Below are 25,571 nucleotides of genomic sequence, written 5' to 3'. Positions count from 1 at the left end.
AAGAAAATCACAAGAATAAATATTGCATTTTAATATTCATTTTAAGGTTTCATACTTCAAATATTCAATTCGAAATTTTCATAATTAAATAAATATTAAATTAATTCTAAGACAAAGCCACTTTTACAACATTAATTATGAATAAAAATTTAAAAATAATTAAAATTTTAAAGAGGAATCCAAGCATTACAAGGCATTGTTACTCAACAATAGTGTAGATTGCTGATAATTCATTTCAACCACTAACTCTAACCCGAGGCTATATTATATTCAATATTTTCATAATTAGGTTTTCATATATTGCCTTAGTCTTAAAGTTTCCATAAAGCCCAGTAATACAGGAATTTGTTCATTTCTTCACAGTTTGTATTAAATACCTTCTTATTCTTCTACTTCTTTCATTCAACCTATTTTCACTAAGTTCACAGGATCATGCAGAACAATATAAAACAGGGAAAAAACAAGAATCATGTGGTTTGCTCTATATAGTATGCACATGTACTAATGTTAAAAACAAACACCTTTAAAAATCAGTAATGAAACAGAGATACAATTCTTTTCATGCAATGCTCTTGTGTGTTAAAAACAGAATGTTGTAGTGGCTGGCATGTCCTAATTTTCCTCTTCGGCTGGCTGCCGTTGTGCCAGCGACGATGGAGCTGGGCTGTCTGTGCGGCTGCCTCTGCCACAGCCATTTGATGCTGTGAGAATCATAACTGCTGCAAACCAGAGGCAAGGAAAGAGAAGCTGTCGTGTTAAATGCAGACAGATGTGACAGGGCACATCCCCAAGAGTGATGCCAACAAGCCGGAGAGGGAGAAATCAAGAGGCAGCAATGGAGACAGCCCACACAGAGACAGCGCAGAGGAGCCTGGGTGGGCTTTCCATGTGACTCTCGGCAAACTTCACAACTATCGTTTCCTTAGCTTTGCCGGCCCACACTGCAGTAACCCAGCAACTCCGGCTCTGATTGTGTTATATAATGATAATTCTTATCAAAATAAAACCAACTACCAGGAATTCAAAAACAACAGAGAACTAATAATACGCAAACTCAAGAAAGTTATGATCTAACGTGAAATAGAGCACGTACAAATAAAGATGGAAGAGGACAGAATTATAAAAGTATATCTGCTGGATTGGGTGTGTAGTTCAGTTGGTAAAAGTGCTTGCCTAACAGACAGGAAGTCCTGGGTTCCATCCCCAACACCACGTACAACTGATACACGGTTCTAGTAGCAGTCAGAAACCGGACCTAGAGAATTGGGAGCTCAAGGGCATTCTTGGATATATGGTGATTTTGAGGTCAGCCTGGACTGCATATGAGCATGTTCAAAACAACTGATTAAAAAAATATAGAAAAGCCTACCATGAAGTATATCTGAAAATAAATACCTTAATAATTCAGAGGAAGATGACTGGAAACAAAAATAAAAGGTGGATGAGTGAAGGGGAGGGAGTGTGCTTCTTAGCAGAGCCCTGTCTCTTGTCCTGGGCTAATCATGCGTCCAGAAGGCACAGGTCTATGCATAATCCATGAGGACCAAACCTTGGCACCTTTCTATGTCTACAACAAAAACAACCACAACTCCAAGAAGACATTAAGCAAACCTTCCTTGGAATGAATAAATGGCTGAATATTTCTGGTTTGTTTTGTAGATGCTAGCATTATTGATGAAAGAACACACATAGCTAATTCCTATTCATCCCATGCTGCAAAACTGAAATGAAATAATATTTTTAAGATACAAAATATTTTCCCATGTGGCCATGTCACTTACATATTTCAGTTAGGTTTTGTTTTTTTATTTCACAGATAAAGAGCCCCTCTGTTCATAGGTCTCTTCCCATTACTTAGACACAATGAGAGCAGAATGGAGAACAAATAAGTAGATCCTCACAGAGCTACTAAATCTGGGAATTGTGTGTGCGTGTGTGCTCTAGACATGTTTTGCTGTAAGGAGAACTATGACCTTCCTAATGGAATTCTTAATTTATTTTGTTGTCTCATGACTGCACTCTGCAGGAGTTTACCGTAATGCAGCATTTCACACACAAAGCCATTTGAATCCTTATTGCTCCTAAAAACAGTGTTTTCCCTTCATGTTATCCTCAAATTCCAAACACTGGGAAACTCTATTACTCCCTCCTTGTAATCACAAAATAGCAATTGAAACTTTAGGCAATAAGGTAGCAGTTAAAAAAATATCAAAATTGAGTACTAAGGGCCAGATTATAACTAGGAATTATAAAACACTCACAAGATTTTTAAAGTTAGATCTACTTAAAGCTTAAAGACAGAGAACATAATTCAGACTCCTAATTAAGCACCCTTTGAAAATGTTTTTAAAATAATTTACTGGTAGAATCAAGATAATTAAAATTAATGAGTCAGCAGTAGTTCTATGAATACCAATTAACTATTAGAATGCCTAAGTGTTCCAGAAGGAAGATGTCTCTTCAAATAAATCCCTTTCAAAGTCAAATATATGATCTCTATTGAAAAGTCTATAAAAGTAAATAGCCAATCACTTCTCGGCAATATTGACTCACCAATAAATCCAGAAAATAACATTAGTCTCCAACAGAAAAGGGTGGCCCTTCCATTTGCCACCATTAAAGAATGAATGACGCTGTTAGTAGAAGCCAATGAGAGCACAATGTATGCATTGTAATCCTTAACCACATATGTATCGTGATTGTCCATCACACCCTAGCCATTGCTTTTCTTTATTCTCTGCCCTCTGCCTGCCCCTGGCCTACACTTTCACTAGAAAACAGAAATTGCCTTCTTCCTATTTGCTCTTCATTTCCTGTCCTGATGACCCACAACACCTACCTAGAAAGGATTTCCTTGTGGAAAACAATCAAAATGATGGCACTGTTTAATATAAAACAACACAAACCACATTTTGATTGTATCATGTGTGTGTGTCCCTGTATGTGTGTGTGTCCCTGTCTGTGTGTGTGTGTGTGTGTGTGTGTGTGCGTTGCTAAGAGAAAGGCACTAGGGAATAGCTCAGTTGACAAAGCGTCTGTCCTCTGAGCACAGATAAACCTACCTAATACACATTTTAAAAGTCAGGCATAGGAGAACTCTTAAAATCCTAGAACTAGAGATGCAGAGACGGCAGATTCCTGGGGCTCCTTAGCCAACCGGCCCAGCCTGTTTGGTAATTCCCAGGTCAGTGAGATGCTGTTTCAAAAATGAGATGTGTGGCACCCAAAAAACAAAATATATAGTTGACCTCTGACCTTTATTTACACAAGCAGTTATGTGCATGCACACAAGTGCAAAGACACAAACATTAGTGCTCAAATGTAATTAGGAGCAGAAGTCTGGAGATACTAAAAACACAATTGGTAGAACATGTACTGAACCCCATCTCAACACAGAATTTTAACTTTGAAGTCCTCCCCAGCTTCCCTAAGCAATCTTAACATACATGAACACAGGAGTCTTTTGGAGAGTTCCATCTCAATTCTAAAGCTTCTCCAACATCAATACTGCCCCTTCTAGCCTGAAGCACAGGACAGCTTTGTTAAAGCTCTCTCTCCTCACAAGAACCCATGATAAATTCTCTTTTTTCTTCTGAGGACCCTGAGTGTGAAACAATATCACAAAACTTTGGGGTAGCATAGGAGGCCCCAGTGCTCACACCACTGCAGATAAGAAGGCTGTATGGAAGTCCTGGTAAATAGTGTTGGTCATACTATGATCAGCTCTCTAGCCTGTAAGGCTGAGCAAGATAGAGCATGTTAAGTAGACGGTGAAATGTAGCCATTAAATAGTCAGGTAATCACTTAGGCAACTCGCCAGGAGAACAGTTCCCGGCTAATGATTTAATCTAAGTCTTAGTTCTCTCAACTGTAAAATGGGGATGATTATATTTGTTTTGAAATGCCAACAGCTTTGTAGGACTTAAAATCGATAACCTAAGATCAGCACAAAACATGATAATCTGGCACATACTAAATGTTCAATGAATCATGGTAAAGATTGTGTTCAAGTGCCCTGGTAGTTGCCAAAAGAACCACTTCTGCATTGCTGGTGGGAATGCAAGCTGATACAGTCACTTTGGATGTCAGTGTGGCGATTTCTCAGAAAATTAGGAAACAATCTTCCTTAAAACCCAGTAATACCACTTTTGGGTATATATCCAAAGGATGCTCAATTGTACCACAAGGACATGTGCTCAGCTATGTTCTTAGCAGCTTTGTTTGTCATAGCCAGAGCCTGAAAACAACATAAATTCCCCTCCACCAAAGAATGGATAAGAAAAATGTGGTATATTTAAACAATGGAGTACTACACAGCAGAAAAAATAACATCTTGAATTTTGCAGGCATATGGATAGAGCTAGAAAATATCATTTTGAATGAGGTAACCCAGACACATAAAGACAATTATCACATGCACTCACTCATAAGTGTTTTTTAAACATAAAGCAAAGAAAACCAGCCCACAAATCACAATCCCAGAGAATTTAGATAACAATGAGAACCCTAAAAGAGACATATTTAGATCTAATCTATATAGGAAGTAGAAAAAGACAATATCTCCTGATTAAATTGGGAGCATGGGGACCTTGGGGGAGGGTTGATGAGGAGGGGAGAGGCAGGAAAGGGAGCAGAGAAAAATGTAGAGGTCAATAAAAATCAATTAAAAAATAAAAAAAAAAGAATTGGAGCAAATGCCTATGGCTGTTATCAAAGAAGAAACTACTGCAGCACTCAAAAGAAATTAAATATAGAGAAATATCCAGCACACTGACATTCAGCTGGAAACCCAAGCTGCAGTGTGATACCGGCTCACAGAACTTTCCTCCTACAGCACTGAGATTTTATCAGCTTCCTCAACATTTAGAAACCAAAATAATGATTAGTGAAACACTTTGTGAAGCTACGAAGTGAACCGATGGGAAGTCAAGTTTTAATACTATTCAGATAAGTCACAGAGGGATCAATCTATTTTAACTATAAACAAAACTTCTAACCTGTCCACAAAGACCATGCTTTATAGGTGTGGAGCAACGTGGAGCAACCACTGCTGAGGAATTTGCAAACAATGTTGCAGATACCATAGCAAGGCCTGGGACCTAACCAAGAGAATCAGCTAAATGTAACGAAAGCACAGGTGTCAAAGTGGTCAGTAGCATTATCAACATGTGTAAATTTTAAGCTACAGCCTCCTTAAGAACTTTACAGGGAGTATCATGATACACATGCACGCGTTGCTATCTTTCTATAAAATAGTATACTTAAGGAAGTTAATTTCCCAGGATAATATATATTTCAAATTCTACATCTGTCCCCAAATAAAGAAAAATGTTTCTAATAGGTTTCCCTTGGAAGAAAACGCTGTAAAAGAAAACATTTGCTGATTATACGTTGCTTATATTTAGTTAGCTGTAGAAATGGATTTTAAATGTTTAATTGTATTCATGTTTAAATGTTTAAATGTATTTCTGTCATAGAAAATTCAGGGTCTGAGGGTTCACAGTTCCCAACAACTTTGTCTAAAAGAAGTGGAAAGCCAGGGGACATCTGGAATGAGGAATGGGAATTGAGCTGGATGGGGAAAGTGTGTTGACATAATACTCCTGGTAGAAACCGGGGCCCCTGGAGGGAAGCTATATCTGCAGTTAAAGATTTGAGTGTCACTAGAGGAGACAAATTTAGAGACATGTATCAGTCAGATGTAGTAGGTGCTTTCCTGGAATCTTAGCAATTGAGAGGTTGAGGTGGAAGGATCAGGGGTTCAAAATCAGCCTGGAATAAAGACTGTGGATGAGGGAGGGAGGGGAGGGAGGGAGGGAGGAAGGGAGAGAGGGAGAGAGGGACAATGGAGGGGATGGGGAAAAGAGAAGGAAAATGGGGAGAAAGAAAAGGGAGCCACTACAAAGCCTGTCTTTTTGTCTTAAAATAGTAAGAGATAAAACCAATTTTTAAAAAAATCTATGACATTTAGATTTGTAGGTGAACAAACAAAAGTAAGACTTTCGGCCTCTGAATTCCAACCTAAAATTGAGATAGTGGGACCGCAGAGTGAGAAAGGGAATATCTCGGAGGACCCTTCATGAAGTGTCTGCCACCTTCACCGTACACAGACAGTAGTGGCCAAAGCTCTCAAGGGCCATAGCTACAATGACCTGGAGGGGAAGGGTCCCGGGCAAAGAGTTTGTGCCCATAGAAAACCCGAAGAGTTTCCCTTATGAACTACGCTAATAGTGTGGGAATTCTGCTCCAACATGATTAGACTAGAATATTTATATTTTCTAAAAACTCCGCTTAGATGCCCTTAACAGGAAAGCAGTTCTCACCGTTCAGTCTGCACAGAGGAAAAGAGGCTTTTAATTCTTTTCTGCGTGATGAACTGCCACGTCCTGTTTTTCATATATTGGGGGCCCAAAACAACACTTGTGATCACATAGAACGTTGCAGGAATGCTTCTAATTAGAACTTGATGAACGCATGTGCATATCTATATGAGCATACCTTCTTAAGCAGAACTCACACAGAACATAAAGTCACAATGAGTTCTTCATCGCAACTCAGAAACTTTAAGAGTTGTGATTTTCTTTTATAGATATAGGATTAAATATTAGATGTGACTGGGGGAAGAGCACTAATTACTGGTAGCTTTGACTATAAATCTTTTATGTAAACAGCATATATTATTGATGTTAACATAATTACTGGAAAAACCACTTCTAAGGCAAATAGCACTGATGTCAAAATAACACTAACTTATTGGAATTAAAGTATTTTTTTTCCCTAAGGGAAATCGCCTAAGTAACTAAACAGAGCTCTTTGTTAGAATAGCACTTCATGATTCCTTAATTCGGGTTCTTTATGAAAGCAAGTTTTCATATACCCGAGTCTCCACGAATTATATCCCAATAATAACCACCTCACTTAGAAAACAGTGACCTAAGGGATTAAAGGAAACTTGAAGTAATCATAATTGAGAGTCTTATCGGTAAAAACATAGTGAAAGAACCTGTTCTCTCAAAGACGGGGCAGGAAGAATCTCAATGTTTTAGAGAGGATTCTGTGGAAAGTCTGGAGTTAAAGCCCTTCCTAGAACCATTTCCACTAGCTACTTGGGAACCAGGGAAATTCTGTTTATTTTCTTACTTACCAGCACTTCACTACTGAATACCTGAAGCCCCCTCCGGGGGGGGGGGCATATCAGAAGACCCAGACGGAAAAGGAGAGGGAGTGAAGGACAGAAAATAAGAGATAGAGAGGAAGGAGAAAGGGAGGAAAGAAGAAGAGGGAAGGTGAGGTGGGGGGCACACAGGTCAATCTGAAAACAGAAAAGGAAAAGGTCACACTTGACAAGCCTGTGAAGGAACTGCAGATGCCTTCCGGCTGTACTTAGTAGCAGATGGAGTTGGTATACATTGCTTCTGACCCTCCCAGTATATGTTTGTTTAATGCCAGCTGGTGGTTTCTCCATCACCACTCAACCATCAGCCACACTGCAGTACAAGAATCCGTCCCACTGATGGAATACAAAGTCAGAACAGATGGCTGGAGCCCCAGTAGTTGCCTAAACCTCTGCATCCAGCGTTCTACCTGACATCAAAAGTCGATGCAGTTTTACATGCTGGTATTTTAGATCATTTAAACAAAAGAAGCAGGCTCCCTTCTACTCCGATCTGCTGTGTTCACAGGCAACTGACTCATCATGAGAAGGTAAAGACAAACACTCTTTCTGGTAAAAACCCAATATACATGGTACTACATATGGAAGTATTGAGTCTGGTATTGTTACTTGAAGTGTGAGCATGTTATACTGTTTGCATCTGGCTTTCCCTCTTTGATTCATTTAAGGATCTAGTATCACACATCAATGAAGTATTCAGTGCATCTTATGATGTTGGTATGAAGAAGGAAATCCATCAAAAATATGTGTAGTACTTTTCATGGGGAATCAGAAAAAATAATTTTCATATTATAAGTGATAAGGAAAAAACATTGCTACAGGTTGGCAATCACAGTTAAAGTAAATATCTAGGGAAATGTCTCAAGAGTTAGGGTACTTTGAATCCCCCAAATCCACATTAAGTGTTGGGTGGGCATAGTTTCCAGCCTCTGAAGGTAGACACAGAGGATCCCCAGAGCAAGGCTTCATCAGCAAGCTCTGGGTTTGATTGAGAGATCCTGACTCAATGAATAAGAAAGAAGAGCAACCAAAGAGGGTTCTTGATGGCAACTTTGGGACTCCGCATGCACTTTCACACAATACATACCTCCGCACATGCAAAATTACATAAATATTCATACACCCATACCCATGGATACACACCACACTCGTATAAAAAAAGAAAATATGCTTTAATTAAAAATTACAGTAAGTATCTGAAGACTTGAAAGTTAATGCAATTTGTAAAACTAAAAAGAAAATCAGTGACTTTACTAAGTTCCTGAATCACTTCACCTGTTCAATAACATTGGGTGCCTCACATATGAACAGGGCTCAAGGTATCTTTGCCTATCTGATCAGTCAATAGAGAAGACACATGTTATTCATATATGTATGAAATGTTTATGAATAAGAAATTTAGAAACAAATTTAACACACTGATATAATTTAAAAAAAAATGATCTTACCTTGCCAATAAAAAGGCCAGGGAAAATTTTTCATAATTCAGGAAAAGTTTACTTGAACTCAAGTTGAAAAACTTTGTTACTAAATACATATACATATGTATATTAATATTATATTAATATACATTTATATACATCTGTAGATATGTGTATATACCCTACATTGGCAACACAAATATGTTACAGTTATCTAACCCAAGGTATCTTTACAATTTATTTGTCAGACTTTCATTTAAATGATTTTGAAGCACTAGTTTTAGCTACTAGATCATGAATATATGTATATAAGTATATATTGTGCATATCTACATCTATACAAATCTATACAAATGCATGTAAATATATACTTATTTAATGCATATATATGTATAAACACACACACACATACACACACACACACACACACACATATATATATATATGTATGTATACCCAATACTAACTCTTCTATTTTCAAAACCATTTAAGTCAACCTGAAAAAAATATCTGTGACATATTGCCAGGTGGTAAGCTATAAGATTTTCCTCCCTGCTATAATCTTTCTATGTCTTTCTTGTGATAATAAGATTTCATTAACCTTAAGATCTACTTTTGGTTGTAGAGGAAAAATATAAACATCTTTTAAGAACTCTCCCAAATTCGGAAATGTTAAATGCAAACATGTCCTGACATTGAAACATTATCCACGTATAAGATTTATCAAATAATAAATACTCAACAATAAGAAAAACGTAGGATTTTTAAATATGTAATCAGAGTTAGCCACCTAATTGCTATGATTCAAAGTAAGATTTTGCCTTCTAGAGACCAGTAGCCTCTAGATACTACATGCAGCAGGAAAATGTGTGTGTGCATAAAAACAGATTATACGTATATGATGGCGTATTGTGTGCCAGAATTTACCCATGGGCCTCCCAGATTCTTCACAGTGGACTTAACTCCATGTGAACCAGGAGGTTTCCCGTCAACAGCACAGGATGCATTTCTATGGTGAATAACAACTGCAGTCCTGCAGACTGTGACCGCAGCTCGTCACCCAGTCCTCATTTCCCAGAAGTTCATGTGAATCTATGTACCTAATAATGATTCTAAGCTTTTCTCTCTGATAGCTTAAATATATTCTTGCTGCACAATTATTTTTGCAAGATAGCATTTTAGTTATCAGAGCTAACTCATCTATAACAGAGAGAAGCCTTTAGATACGAGTATCCTATTTTACTGCTATGCATCTTCTGTGTGGCCTTCCAAAGGCCATTTCTGTTTGCGTTTCATTCACGTGCCATATAATTTCATGTTCCAAATTTCAGAATTCCATAAAGCTAGGAAAGACTGCACAGGAGTTTCACTGGGTGAACTAGATCACACTTCTATCTCCAGGGACTGAGACCTAGACATTTGACACATTGAAATACTCAGCATAAATGATCTCAAAGAAAAGAATATTTGTACTGAAAGAGGAAATAAGGAAATAGCACTTTTTATGAAAGGAGAGAGAAATGTGAGTTGAGAGGTCAGGGCTGGAGAAAGAAGAGATGGAGGCAGTTGTCATCTCAGAAAGGAGAAGGCAGAAAGTAAAGAAGCAGGTAATAAAGACTCGGCATTCTAGCTCACGTGGCTTCGTGCTCTAACTCAGCTGAGGCCAGAGCAGCATTTAGTGCGACACGTACGCACAGACATTTTTATCCATCTGCCAAACAAGAATGCTACAAGTTTTCATTCAAAGAAATTCAGCAACGTGAATAAGCAATTATAGCGGTCTGTTTTCCGAGCCAGTAACACAACACTGGGAGATGATTGAGTTACAAATAAAGGTGTTGAATCCGGACTAAGGGTTCCAGAGGTAAAAAGTCTCAAGGCTTCATGTGCCAATAGCCTTCTTGCTGGTCAAGTACAGACCTTCAAATGTAAGAGTCAGGGACTGTGTGTGTCCCTTTAAGGCTCCCTCTGCTGCATCTCTGTCTCTCCCTATATAAAGCCACAGGACTCAACATCCGGAAGCGTACTCTAATGACTGACTAACTCTACTCAGTTCCCGGAAAGCCCAGCTCTAATCATGAGTCAGGTTGTTCCTACCATCTCAGTACGTCACAGTGTAACTGTCATCGCCTTAAGCTTTGGAGGACCCTTAAACAGTGTCTGTACCACAGCAGACAAAGTAAGATCGAAGCTAAAAGTTCCTCAGTGCTTCTGAAACTTTTTGTCTCACCAAGAATATAAGCAGAAATGTCCTCTAGACTTAGGAATCTGACTGTACCTGAGACTGCTGTAGTCTCTAACCTGTGTCCCTTCTGTCCACAATCACTGTAGGTGCGTCTGTTGGCCTCACTCTTTAGCTTTTGCTGCCTTTGGTTAGTAGAGAAGCCCTTTCCCCAGCTGGACCCCTAGCCCTTCCAAGTAGCTTCACGCTTTGTAGCTGGGTAGACCTTTACAGGAGTTATCTGTCTCTTTTGTTACGGTTGTTCTCGTGCTCTTTTAGATAGGAAGACAAACCATAGAGCTGAACATTTCAAGGACCAATCTTAATGAAATAGAATTAAGGGATTATGAATAAACATAGCCAAGGAGGACTTGACGGTTCTCTTCTAAAACACTCTTCAAAGCAAGGTGTGAGAAGTAACTGCACCCTCATCACCGGGAAACTGGTAAGAAATCAGAATCCACTACATCAGAAAGCTGCAGGACAATGGGACAGGTGGGTGAAGAAGTCAGGGTGGTTGTGGTGCTGATTCATAGCGAAGATATGGGATCACTTTTCTACTGAACCCTAATTGCATAAGTAACCAAATAATACTTTACTTAGTTTGACAATATTTCAGGCTAGTTAAGAGAAAACCATTTTCTTGGCTTTACGATGAAGAAAAATTTTATCTATTTTAGAACCATGGAAGCTACTGTTTACCTGCTGGTTCTACTTAAGACTCAAGCAGCTCTCAGGCCTTCAAGCCTGAGAAATTCATTGCTGTGAAAATGGGGACAGGAGCAGGACACTGTGGGGACCGCTGAGCCACAGAAACAAGCACAAAGGATAGGCAGATCCACACTTCACAGTCTCCAAGTCTTGCCCTGGACGCTTGCCTGTCTTTTGATAACTGACTTTTCTCATGTCATTTTTTTCCCCAGATACCTTTATCAATGAATGTGTCCACCTTTCTGGCATACGACCAGCCCACAATAAGTTACTGTGGGGTCCATCATGAACTTCTCTCCCATAAGTCCTTTGAAACGAACGCACAGGAAGACACGATGGAAAGCCACCTAGAGACTGAGCTGGACTTGAGCACAATCACATCAGCTGGCCGCATCAGTGACCATAAACCACAGCTGGCTTGACCGAGCCAAGCGGTCGCCCAGACTTGCTACCAAACTGTAACCTCAACCACAGAGAGAGGAAATTTTGTTCATTGCAACTCTCAAAATCAAAGCAAAACAAAAAGTTCCCTGTTCAAATAAACAAAATTCCAAGATTGGTTCATGAAATAAATGAAGACATGAATTGTTTCAAGTCTATACTTTGTAACTAGCTAAGTTGTGCAGTATTTTTTTGACTTTGACAGAGAATGGCCCTGAAAAAAAAAAACAATTTTTTTCCAAAACTCATCCTACCTATGTGTAAAAATTGTACAGCGCTAATGTATTTTTTCATATTATAAAATTTCAATTCTAGGAACAACTGGTATGTACAGTACCATAATTTAATTATGCTTTACTTTACACCTTTCCGTTTCTAAAATTTTAAATTAACAAACATTATTTCTTGTGTTCTTGAGAGTTACTCGGTTTTGTAGGGGCTGTTTTGTTACTGCGTTTGTGCCCAGAAACCTGTGCTGTGCGAACAATGCACGATTTTTATCATTATCACGCTTACTGCATAGAATTTTATCTTCTTGTTCCAGAAATAATACATTAACCAAAAAAGGTTTTAATTGTTCAGACGTGTAAGAGGTTCTTCAATTACATAGACAGGTCTTTCTTATAAATGAAAAAAAAATCAGATTTTTTTAACAGTTCTAAGACTTAACTGTTGCCTTGAATTACAGCCTAGTTTCTAAGCAGTGAAATGTAATGATAAAGAGGGATATTTTAACAAAGTATTTCCGAATGAATGACTCATTATTTCATTCTTTTGAGTAGCCATTGTTAAGGGTAGGGGAAAGCATGGACCAAACATCACTAGAAACAAAGGTCGTAACCACAGCAACAGACTTTGATACACTTCAAAGGGGCAGCTACAGTGACAAAGAAAACTTCCGTTATATCTCCTTCTTGTCAGACCAAGGTGGGATGACACGGTATAATTGTACAGTAGCAATTTTTTTCTCTTAATTAACCCAAAGTGGTTTTATCTAAAAATAACCACAAGTCATTTCAAACCGTGCCTGGTTCTTAAGGCAAGTTTTCATTTAGAAGGTAAAACTATATTTGGGGAATATCTCAAAGGAAAAATACAGAATTTTTCTTATTGTGTACCACACCCAAGAAAGAACATTAAAAATCTAGTTCTTTCAGTATAGAAGTGCTTAGTGGAGAAAACTCACTACAGAATAGACTGCAACAGTCTACAGTTCCCTTGTTCATGCTGTTCATTTGGGGATTTGGCTACAAATTATCCAAAACAATTAGCAAGTAATGTTAGACATCAATCTAAATCACATATTGGTTACATGATTGCGTTTTAAATTAAAATCAAATTAAGAAAACCTGAATTTTCCACAGCTGAAATGACAACTTGTATCTCTAGTCTACCTGACAGGTTATTGTTGGAAATATTAGTTTGTCCATGATAATCACATAGTTTTGAATGTTTGGATATAAAACTGCAAGTGTCAATCACGGTTATGTGAAGAGAAGCATTGTTTTTCATGGTTTAACAATATTCATGACATCAGAAGTAAAGGACAAAACCGTCAGTCTAACAGCGGTCAAACCAATCAAAAATGATAGAGAAAAACAGGAAACGAAAAACGTTGTCAAACTTAATTTTTTACCTCCTCTTAAGAAACACTTTCTGTATGCACACAGTTTCACACAGACTGATCACAGCAAATTTAAAAACAACACTAGGAAGAAAGAATTTCAAAATTATAAAACAATTATCTGCTGGAAAAAAGAGGGGGTAAGCAAAATAATAGAAGCATCAATTTTAATGTAACTACAAATGTGTCAAATATTTAGCATCCCAGATTTTGTAACATATTTTGCATAAGTTATTTACTATTCAATATTTTTGTTATTTAAGTCTAATTTGAATCTTAATTGTTTTCCAGTTTCTTGTTTCTTTGCAATGTATTATTCTGATTGTTCTTGATCCCTTACACTGAGATTTCGCTCTGAACAAAATTTAAACTGGGTTACAAATCTATTCTTTGTGAGTCTGGAATCAAATGGAATTTTATTATATAAACCAAAATGTTATTTGCAACTTTTTCATTAGAAGTCATTCTCCCAAGGATCCAAAAAAAAGCATTAATTTGTAAAACTAAGCACCTTCAAACTTTTCCCAGATGCTTCACAAGTTGACAAATAATTTAAAAAAGAAAAAAAAAAAGAACCTTAAGACTCCAAAGGAGCCTTACAAATGTATACCCTTCATTTCCTGATGCAAAGCACTTTCTTTAAACATTTTAATATATCATTTTTGCAAATTCTTTGAGAATCTCATCTGTGCATACAGTGTATTTTGATCATATTCACCCCCAACACATCCCCAGCTCTCCTAGATCTATCCTTGCCTGCATCCCCAAAGCCCTTACACACAAACACACACACACACACACACACACACACACACACACACACACACACAATGTTCTGAGTCCAGCTTTTGCTGCCCATATACACATGTGTGGGGCCCTCAATTGGAGCTAGGTCGACCTACCAGAAAACACTCCTATAAGTACACTTTTGCTCCCTCTATCAGATGTTACTAAAGCTTTTCACTTCCTCTCTGGTGAACTACCAATGGGAGCAATCATCTTGGAACGGTAGCTGGGAGCACCCCATGCCTTCAGCTACAGTAAGAAGCCAGCAAACGAAGACTGCGGAGATATTTAACATTTGGCATTATGCCCAAAAGGTCTTTAAACAAGAAAAAAAAATCAGGTTATGTCATTTTTGTGTTGTTCTGCCTTGTCAGGGGTGGAGGTAGCTGGTGTTAAATTCTGCTGGAACAGGAGGTAGAATAATAGAATTGAATCTTTATCACACATATGAAAATTTCTAATTGGTATCAAAAACTTGTATGTGTAACTTCTCTTTGTCAGAGTTACTCTTTGCCCATGTCTCTCTCTAACCACCTGCCTGACCCCTGTGCGCCCTCCACGGCTGCTGCTCACCTATCTAAACAACTAGAAAAAGCTGTTTGTCTGGTTGTTGGGTTGAAAACTAGAGTCTGACCCATCACAGTTACCACAGCAGCAGCAGCTGAAACATACGGTAAAGCCGGACAGGGTTCTAAGGTTTCCAAATCTTGTGACTTGTCTCATTCTGCCATCCTAAAGAATCCTGTGAAGATACACTCGTGCCCCAGAAGTTGAGACGCATCTAAGGACACAGAGCTGAGAGCTCTCAGCGCCCAGAGGTTGTTTTTTCCATTATGCGAAAAACTCCCTCTCTCTGGCCAGAGCCAGAGAACTCCCAGAGATAACAGACAAAAGAAATTAGACATGTCATTTAGTAAGTTCTAATTCATCTCAGACGTCTGTACACCATGTGAGCCCGGGGAGGGAGGATCTAGGCTTGCTCGTGATGGTCCTTTGTTCAGAAGCACCGCAAGCCACACGTTTCTTAATATACAAGGTTATTTGTGAATGTGTAGATCAGCACGCCAAGGCCTAGATGTGAGACAAGAAGACCCCAGAGTGCAGAGGGAAAACAGGAGGTGTGAAAAGAGAAACCAGCCCACAGTGAGATCGCTTAGTGGTTGCAAAAAAATCCATAATGCAGAGCTGATAGTACTTTCAACTGAGTACGTGTTTGACTCAGAGTTAACAAGGAAGACATTTTCTCTTTCATTTTGTGTTTTGGGGAGATTTTTTTAAGTCATGATTTTTTTTTAAAAGAACTCTCATAATAAAGATAAAACATCAGTTATTTAAATAGACACATATACTAAAAGATATGACAGTCTGTGAATATTTGGGGGTTTATCGTCTCCATCTCTGTCCCCTCCTGAATGTCCTAGAAATCTCATAAAACCAGCAAGACTTTTAATACAAATTATATTTTAGAAGGCAACATAAGCCAAATTTAACACTCAAGACAAACATAACCCAGTTTGAACTTAGATCTGTCTGCTTACACAAACTGCTTGGAAACTGTAAATTTATTTGCAGAGTTATTTTCTAAAATAAACTGTTTAGGGGAATAAAAATACACTTGGTTTTAAGTATTCCTGACTGGAGGACAGATACCATCTCTCAAACGAAATGCCAAAACTAAGAACAGAAAGTATGAAAACAGAGAGCTGGTAGGAGCTGTTAGTAAGCTGGAAGGAGGAAAGTCAGATGTTTGGGCAAGCGGCACATGACAGGGGGGACGCAGGGAGCCTGGCAGGTGTCAAGCAGTTCTCAGAGTAAATCTAGTAACATTGCAGATGTGTGCTCGTGTAGGGGGCGTGTGAGTGTGTGTGCTTGTATGTGTGTGCACACACGCGCACATGGAAGCCAGAGATCAACCTTGGATGCTATTCTTCAGCAGCTGTCCATCTGGGTTTAGGGACAAAGTCAGTCCCTAGGACCCAGGAGAAGCCAAGGACACTGGATTGGTTAGCCACCAAACCCCCAGGGATCTGCTCAGCTCTGCATCCCCACCGTCACACCTAGCCCTCTTACGTGGGTGCTCAGACTTGTACGTCTGATGCTTTACCGATTGAGTTATTGCCACAGTCCATATCATAGCCTGGAGGAACTGCTCATATTGATACAAACAATCAGAACAGGCTTAAGTTCCTGATAGGTTTGCTTTGCAGTGAGAATTCAGATAAACTGTGGTAACTGTTAAAGGTTCCAACTTCACCCATTACCATATGAACTCACCACACTACGCCTAAGTTGGGACGCCAATAACAAATGATCCAGAATTTGATGCCTTAAAGACTGTGATATCATCACAAGGGTGAAGTAGGCTAGCCACCAGCAACCATGCTTTGGCTTGAAAAATATAGTGGGAGAAAACATTTGGAAAATTTAATAGCAAACAAACACCAGAAGGCTGATAGGTTATTTTTAATGTGATCTGGGAATTGCATTAGATTCTACTATGAGGTCAAAAAGCATCTATATTTAATTTTTTAAATCAGAGTTAAGTTCACATTTTATAAGGTCTACAGTTGCCTGTCATTCTATAAGGACACTGAGAGCACCAGTTCTCAACTTACCGAACTCTAGAATTCCTTCCTCTTCTCCCTTTAAACATTTATAGATTTGGTTTCACATATCTGTCTTCCTACAAAGATAAATAAGATTTTTGTATATGTATAAATCAAATTACATTTTAAATGCACAGGAGACCCTGCAATAAGGGATCCTTGCAGTAAACCCTTTTGTTTTCTACTCTGAAACCCTATCCGCTAACTTATCTATAGGAAACTGACCCCATGTGTATGTGTAATCATGATTCAACTCCTGTATCACGACACAGGAAATGTCGTACGGTGCCATCTTAGGATCTGATCAGATATAATGAAGAGTTGTGTCCCGCTTCTAAGTCGGTCTGCACAGGGATCCCTTACAGTCAGTTCCACTTACTGATTTTAATCTGGATTAATGTGAAAAATTGTATGAAGCCAGAAAACAACGTTAAGAGTTCTATATCTGTTTGTTTGAGCTTTTGCCAATCTCTTCAAAGTAAGCAAGAGGTTATGATGGCTCTGAATGTCTAGGCTTACTGAGTCATGATCTCTGAGATAACGGCCAACAAATCAAATGCTTTGTTAATGCAATGCTTGAATATTATATGCCAAGGCACTGAGTCTACAAAAACATTGCCCAAATGGTTTTACCTTTTTCCACGTCGTTATGTTGTTTTTAATTCTAATAGGAAAGTATTCACCCTATGTTTTATTGTAGCAGTGTGAGCCTAGTTTTCCAAGCCTGGCTAAACATATGTCTTGACTAGAGGAATATACAGCAAAGGATACCTATAGAGAAGCTCCTCGGGTCCCTTCCCACAAACTGTTGTCTGAAGATTTGGCTCCTGTAAGTCTCTCAACAGGCAAATTTTGAACCTGTGAGCTACTTTACTTGTTAGTTACTTTTATTGGGTAGCAATATAAGAGTTTAAAAGATGGAGGTGGAGAGGGGCAAGAATTTGCTTCGGGAGATCCCGTTCCACATTCCCTACATGCTGGTCAAGTCTCCGCTGAGATGAAGAACCACAGTAGAAACTGATGACTGCTTTGGACCCTTCACATTTGAATTGGTTAAAGAAGAGACTTGTTAGGGAAGAAATAGACACCTTTTAAATGATAAAAGATATTAAAAGAAATTTCTTCTTATCTGGAAAAACTTTACTTCTCAGGAGCTTGGCATCATGATTTATGAATGTGTATGACATAGCAGGTATTGTCTCCAGAAACTGACATTAGTATTTTACATAAAACACTACCTGAACATGCAGCATAATCGTCGTGTCTGTACAGTAAGAGACTGTCACTCCTACCTATGGGCCATGATGTGACTGGCAGGACCAGGCTATAAGTTTAAACCAAAGAATGCTTCAGAAAGAAAACCCTTCATGATATCTGTTCACTCTGGTTCCACTGCTGCAGTTCAGAAATTTCATCCAAAATAACTAGAATGATTCCGATTGTGGACAGCAAGGATGTTCCTGGCATCGGGATTGAAGATGTGAAAGACAAGGAAGAGGGCAGGTAGGGAACAAGGTGAGAGGTGAGTGGGGGCACTGGGATTTGGGTTGGATGAAATGCAAGCAATCACTGCAAATAGACCCCATAAGGGTTAAAACAGCAGTTTCCATTAAATGCTATTCCCAAAACATGGACGCTAAGGAGACAGAGAATGACTGTATCTATGCTTTTGAACATCTCCACACATAGGCTATATGAGGGGGGTAAGAAAACAACAACAGCTCTCTCTGCATTCTTTTAATCTTTGAATTTGATTTAAAAAATATTAATACCTGTGTATTAGACAGTGTAATCTTTTGTGAAGCAGTCCTTTCTATACTATGAATATATCTTACTCTCATTGGCTAGTAAACAGCTGGGAGGCCAATAGGTGGGCAGGAAGTTAGGCAGGAAAGCCAAACAAAGGATGATGGGAAGAAGGAGGGCAGAGTCAAGAGTCATCAGCCAGATAAAGAGGGAGAAGGAGATGGATAGGCCATGCTAATAAAGGTACTGCCATGTGGCGGGGCATAGATAAGGGATATGGGTTAACTTAAAATGTAAGACCTAGTTAGTAATAAGCGTGGGTTATTGGCCAAGCATTTACAGTTTATATTAAGCCTCTGAGTCAGTCATCTGGGACCTGGAGGTCAGGACAGGAAGTGCTCATTTACAGTTATCTAGCTTTTAATAGCTTAACCAAAATACCTGAGATATCAATTTAAAGGGGGGGGGAGCTGGATTTCTTTTGACTGACAGTGTCAGAGTTCAGTCCATTGTCCTCGAGACCATGGACTCTGGTTCTATGGGGAAGCCTAACTTACAGCATCAGAAGCATGTGGGAGGGGCTTTGAAAGATAGAGACATAGAACAAGATATTCAGGGCAAAATATGGCCTCCAAGGACATGCTGTCCATGACCCATAATCTTCATCTAGGTCCCTATCTACCAAAGTCACATTCATCTCCCAAAATAGCACTGCTGCCTAAAAAATAACCGTTCTCCATGGGCTCTCAGGGGACAGGAGGCACTTCATATCAGAACTATTAAAACATCCTTTACGCCTCTAGCAATTCACTCTTTATCAAACATTAAGGCAAGTTTTCTGAACCAACATTAAAATTTCCATTTGGCTTTTCACAACCAGCCCTTGTATATGCCATCACTCTATGGGGCTGAGGTTGCTTTTAGTCTTTCCTTGCCTCTGAACTCCAGGTCTGGGATTTAAAAAGTTAACTTGATACAGCACTATGGTACTGCCACTAAGAATTAGAAGCATATCTGAAAGGATAATACCGTCTTCCTTACAAAACAGAGAGGTAGTCTGGGGTCACTTCTTTATAACTCTTTAACTTTTTAAACTTAATCATTGTAGTACAGGCTGCTTGGTCGTTCCCTGCTGCCCAGCCACAAAATGATCACATACAAACTGTATTAATTAAATCACTGCTTGGCTCATTAGCTCTAGCTTCTTATTGGCTACATCTTTATCCCATTTCTATTAATCTGTGTATCACCACCTGGCAGTGGCTTACAGGCAAAGTTTCGGCATGTCTGACTCTGGTAGTGGCTCCATAGCATCTCTCTGACTCCACCCTTCTTCCTCCCAGCATTCAGCCTAGTTTTCCCTGCCTACTATAGGCCCAAAACAGTTTCTTTATTCATTAATGGTAATCACAGCACACAGAGTAGACTCCCACATCAAATCATTTTCAGATGCACTAAAGTCATGCTTTCTACAACTAAGAATATAAATACTGGAATTACGGAAATATAATTTTATTGTCAATACCTTTCTTTCAGAGGCCAGACTTCAGACCATTGATCATACTCAATAATTACCACCAAAAGGAATGTCTATGTGTTCCTTGAAAGCAAGACTTGAAACGAAGCATGTAAAAACAGACGACAACGTGATCAGCTCAAAGAAACACTACAGAATGGTTACTCTTCTAAGTGCTTCATATTTATTAATTCCTTTTGTTCTGATTTTTATGGCTAATAGAATTAACAAGAACTTTATAAAGTAATATCTTCACCTTAAGAAACTAAGAAAAATGATGAACCAAAAATATTAGAGAACATGAAGCTGGAAAAATCTGGGAGCACGGATTTGAAAGCAAGTGATGGATATATTGGCAAAACCACCCCTGCTAACTGCCTACCTGGTGGTGCCTGCCTCCATGAGCATCGCTCTTGGATTCAAAAGTCTACATATTGAATCAGGGAAGTCTTCTCAATATAATTGCTAGCACATGTAAGACGTGTCTAGTGGGCTGTGAGAGTCCCTGAGAGACACACAGTAAAACGTGGCAATGCCCTGCTTCCAGCATTAGGGGGAGGGGACTGGAGCAGGAGCAAAACCGAAGTGCTGACTTTAATACCTGCAGGGACAAACAGCAAGGACAGGAGAATAAAAGTTCCACGTTAGTAGAGTTGTTGGTGATCCATGAGGGCAGAAATGGGGACGGACATAAAGTTTAAGACACGTATACTGGCGATATAAGACAAGAGGGTAATAAACAATAAAACAAAAAATGCATTTTCAGTCAAGAACATCTTGTTATTCCACTAGTTTTGGTTTGATTTTTGTCCCATTTGCCTAAAATATCAAGGTCAAATTTTACATGGTCACAACAAATCTTTCGACTTTTTTTTATTTTATTTATTTATTTATTTATTTATTTATTTTGGTTTTTCGAGACAGGGTTTCTCTGTGGCTTTGGAGCCTGTCCTGGAACTAGCTCTGTAGACCAGGCTGGTCTCGAACTCACAGAGATCCGCCTGCCTCTGCCTCCCAAGTGCTGGGATTAAAGGCATGCGCCACCACCGCCCGGCTTTTTTCTAGACAGGCACGAAATTTTCCCTCCATTCTGCTCTGTGTATGTTCCCATTCCACCAGTATGCTCTTCCTTTGGAGGGAACAAGTGAAGCTGATAATTCTCTGTGGGGATAAATGTTTTTAGAGGGTGTCGATAAAGTATTAGTAACCCATCCTGATGGCTAATTCAGGTAAGCACATTTGTTTGATATAATTGTGTGAAATAAGTGAAACAACTTCTCAGAAACTAACCATCCAAAATCCTCGTCCAGTGAAAACAGGTTGCTGTTGTGTGTCATGGGAAAACACAGTCTGCAGAGTGATTGATTTTTCTTTTGCGCTTCAGACATTTCATTCCTCAGGTAAGTATGGGTGAATACTAACCAGAAGTTTTATTCCATAAACCAAGTCCTTTGGATAGTTACACTCTAACTAATAAAGAAACTTAACGAAAACATAACTAAAGTCAAGATCAGCATCATTTAGCTGACAGAGACCAGATAGTACCAGAACTCGAGTTTACTTAGAATAAAACTTTTAAAAACATGCTAGTGTTTGAAAATATATAGGGCTGTTTCTGCCTTATTTATGGACAGTTATCAGTTAAGCTGTTGTTTTAAAGGTCTGTTCAAATAGATATAATCAACTGGGGGGGGGGGGGGAGATGCCTAAGCACTTACTTTAGTTCTTTGTAACTTTTTTGGGGAAAGGATGTTGCCAATAGTTCAGGCTGGCTTGAAACTGGTAGTACAGCCTCCCAAGTCTCAACAGCCTGCATGGCATGTATGTCCATGACCAGAAGGGCCAGAAAAGGGTATTGGATCCCCAAGAGGTGGAGTTACAAGTGGTTGTGAGCCACCCAACGTGAGTGCTGGGCACCAAACTCAGGTCCTCTGGAAGAGCAGCAGGCACTCTACCACTGAGCCCTCTATCCAGGCCCTGTTAATTGTTTATAGGTGGCACATATGCCTGGTCTCTAATGTGTGACTATAAATTACATCACAATAGCCTTTAGTTTTTGAAGTGTCACTACTGATCTTCTGAATTCCAGTTTAAGAGACAACAAAAAAACCGGGGAAACTCTAGTTTATAAGGAAAATGTGCTTTCCATTTCATTTGGGGGAGCTGTTAGGATGAATATTAAATACTGATATTTCTACTTCTGGATGGAGCAAAAAGGAGCAGGATGGAGTGGTGATGACAAATAATTGGCAATGGACAGAATCTAGAAAGACTGACAGATGCTGAATAAGTCTGTCTAGCTGGGCATGGTACACACATGTTATCCCAGGATTTGAGAGGCTAATGCTGGAAAACACCAAGTTTGGGGATGCCTAGGCTACAAAGGAAGATCATGTCTCAAAAGCAAAACTGATCTCCATCTGCCAGTCAGAAATCCCAGGCTCATGGACTATCAGAATCGCCCATCTAAGAACTTCTCTACTATTCCTTTTCTGGTTTGTGCCCACCTCTCCCACTTTCCAGTGACCTGTGAGGATTTTTTTTTTTTAGTTAAAACAAACGCAAAATGAAAGGGTTTAAAACTAATGATCATAAGGATATGGGATATATCACTTTATTTTTGATGCATTTCTCATAGTATATAAAGCCTGCTATAAAATTTCTATGAAAACCCTGCCTTTAAAACGTTGGATGAAACAAAAATTGCAAAGAAATGAAGGAAAGGAGGCAACTAGATGGGAGAGTCCTGTCCACGTGAATGACTCAAAGAAGGGTTAGTCCAAATAATTACTAATCCTCTGAACACTGGAGGAGTAGACCTTGAATTTTGGCCTCGCCATCAGGGTAGGCTGTAGGTGACCCTTGTAGAAAAGTAAGAACAAAATACCAGGGTCCTTAAAAAGAAAAAGGGAAACAACCCACAATTCTGCATACTTCATTCCTCCTCCACGTGCACGTGTTCTTGTCATGTTTTCCCTTTCTCCATTTAGTTAAACATCACATACAACATGCACACATTGCAAAATAATGAAGAGAGCAAGACTGGAGAGGGATGGCTGCATTCATCTCCCAATATGAATATCCCAGTATTATAATAACGTTTTATTAGCTTACCAAGAGTGCAAATAATGTGACAGTGAACTAAAAAATAAGATTATACAACCAAATCTAGAATACAAAGTAAGTCTTTATTTTTAGCAAATAGACTATGTCAAAGCTCGAGAAAATTCCAACCTGGAACAAAGGTTCTCTTTGATGAAGACCCTTTGATGCTTTCTATAAAAGCAGCTCTTACCCTGAGGCTCCATGCTAGGACTTCTATGATCCCTTGAGGACAATCAAAGACCAGGTTTTATATGCCTGCATTTGTGACCTTCAGTAAGGATCCAGTTAAGCATGGGTGAGAATTTCTTTCCAAATCTTTTCAGTATTATGAGATTTTGTCAGATCTGCCCATGGAAGTGTATTATATGTGGTTACTGTACAAGTAGGTTCATATGATTGCTGGAATGGATGTTCCTACTTCTCTACAGACTCATGGTGCCCCAAACAACACACCAGTCTACACAGAAATTCCACTATAATTTTTTTTTAATAAAAAAGAAGGTATCCACACTCTTCACTTGTCAGCGATTATAAAATTCCCAAATGGTCGGTTTCTTACCAAAGGCAGATTCAGAGGCATGTCGCATTTAAGCCATTTCATTATAGAAGAGAAATTACTTAGAAGTAAGAGTCCTGGTTAGTGATGAGTTGTGCACACGTCAGCCCAGCATGGCATTTCAATCATTTCTGTATTTTTACCCCCTAAAACACAGTGCTGGTAATGAGGTGTGAGAAGCCATTAACTGAACCATATTTAACTGAACGTCAAATAGATGCTGATGCCGGTTTGTTCTCTCGATAGAAATGATGAACAAATGATTTACTAAAACTGATAATCATGATAACACACCTTCATTCCTCTTCATCTCATTATAGTATAGATATGTTGTGATTGTCTTATTTCATACCCAACCTAAAACCATTTTCCCATAAACCCACAAGGTCAAGATTTGGCTACCTTGTCTCATTTTTCCTTTCATTTTTTATCTTTCCAAACATCAATAGAATTTGCCCATATCCTAAAATTAAGAAGCTGAGGTATGACTCCTAAGTCGATGGAGAATACATGTGCATGATATGTGTACAATCACTACAAAATGACACTTCTCAGCATGAACTTAGTAAGTTCACATTGTTTCCCTCCTGCAAAGGAAATAAATGGGCCCAGATAGGAAAGATGATGGAGGCTAGCTTGCTCTCAGAGTATCAGGGTAAGGAAGGCTGGGAGGTGATTCTGTTGGAAAATTGCCTGTCACACAGCCACTAGAGACATGAGTTCAAATCTCCAGCACCCACATGGTTCACATCTACAATCCCAGAGCTGAGGGATCCATGAACACAAGAGGATCCATTAGCCTCATTAGGCAGTCAACCTAGAAATTTTTGAGCTACAGATCCAGGGAGAGACCCTGCCTCAAAAACATAAGATGGGAAACAGATGAGGAAGAAATAAGACATATATCTCTTGCTTTATTTTATTGACAAAATAATATTTTAAATTAGAGAGCAGAGAATAACATTACTCTTGAAATTTTCATTTTTAATCCCTGCTACATAACCCTCTGGACCCTGTCTGGACTTGCTCAGGGAGTAGGGCTGCTTCTATTTAATAGAAACTACCATTTGCAAAACTTGCCATCCCTTTCTCAGAACATTACCTTTAAGACAGTTTGTAAGAACTGCACTTCAGAGCTACATCTAAGAAGTTAAAACCCTGCTGATAAGTAGTTATGTTTTACTCCCACTGAGGAACAGAGCAATGACCTATCTTGATAATTTTGATTTGGGAATCTAGAGCTGGGCTGCACTCAGCAACACCAAGGCAGAATTAGCTTCCACTTCCTGCGGAATGTCCTGCTTTCTTACATTTCACGTTTCACAGTTTTTCTTCTTCCTAATTCTAATTGGCTGATCTTGCTTATTGCCTCTTTTACAATAAGCAGTATGAATTATTCTGGAAGAAGCAAAATGCACAAGCAAACAAGAAACAAGCATCTTCAGCCATTATCAAAACATTTCTCTTCTCTCTTTTATTGAAAATACATTTTTCATACCATATGCTGTGTAAGGTTTCCCCTCCCCTGACTCCTTTCAGAACCACTCCAGCTTGTATCTATCCAAATCCACACTTTTTCTTCCTAGCACCATGCCTAGTCTTCCAGTATCCTAGTCATAATTCATTCTTGGTTTGCGATTTAACTATGAACTGCTGAGGTAAAA

The 25,571-nt window shown here is 38.9% G+C and overlaps 2 protein-coding genes across 2 annotated transcripts in view; one reads left to right on the top strand and one right to left on the bottom strand.

Moving 5' to 3' along the window:
• Positions 1 to 14,391, top strand: part of Lrrtm3 (leucine rich repeat transmembrane neuronal 3) — a 176,061-nt gene extending 161,670 nt beyond the window's left edge. The window contains exon 3 of the mRNA XM_013351191.2: positions 11,740 to 14,391. Coding sequence (XP_013206645.1) covers positions 11,740 to 11,949 — 210 coding nt within the window. The 3' untranslated portion in view covers positions 11,950 to 14,391. The remainder of the gene's footprint in view (positions 1 to 11,739) is intronic.
• The window catches only part of Ctnna3 (catenin alpha 3), a 1,290,503-nt gene that overhangs the window by 930,006 nt on the left and 334,926 nt on the right, over positions 1 to 25,571 (bottom strand). The gene's annotated exons all lie outside the window — the stretch shown is intronic.

The sequence above is a fragment of the Microtus ochrogaster genome, linkage group LG2 (genome assembly GCF_000317375.1).
Source record: "Microtus ochrogaster isolate Prairie Vole_2 linkage group LG2, MicOch1.0, whole genome shotgun sequence".
Taxonomy (NCBI): Eukaryota; Metazoa; Chordata; class Mammalia; order Rodentia; family Cricetidae; genus Microtus; species Microtus ochrogaster.
This window is presented reverse-complemented; position numbering and strand designations above follow the sequence as displayed.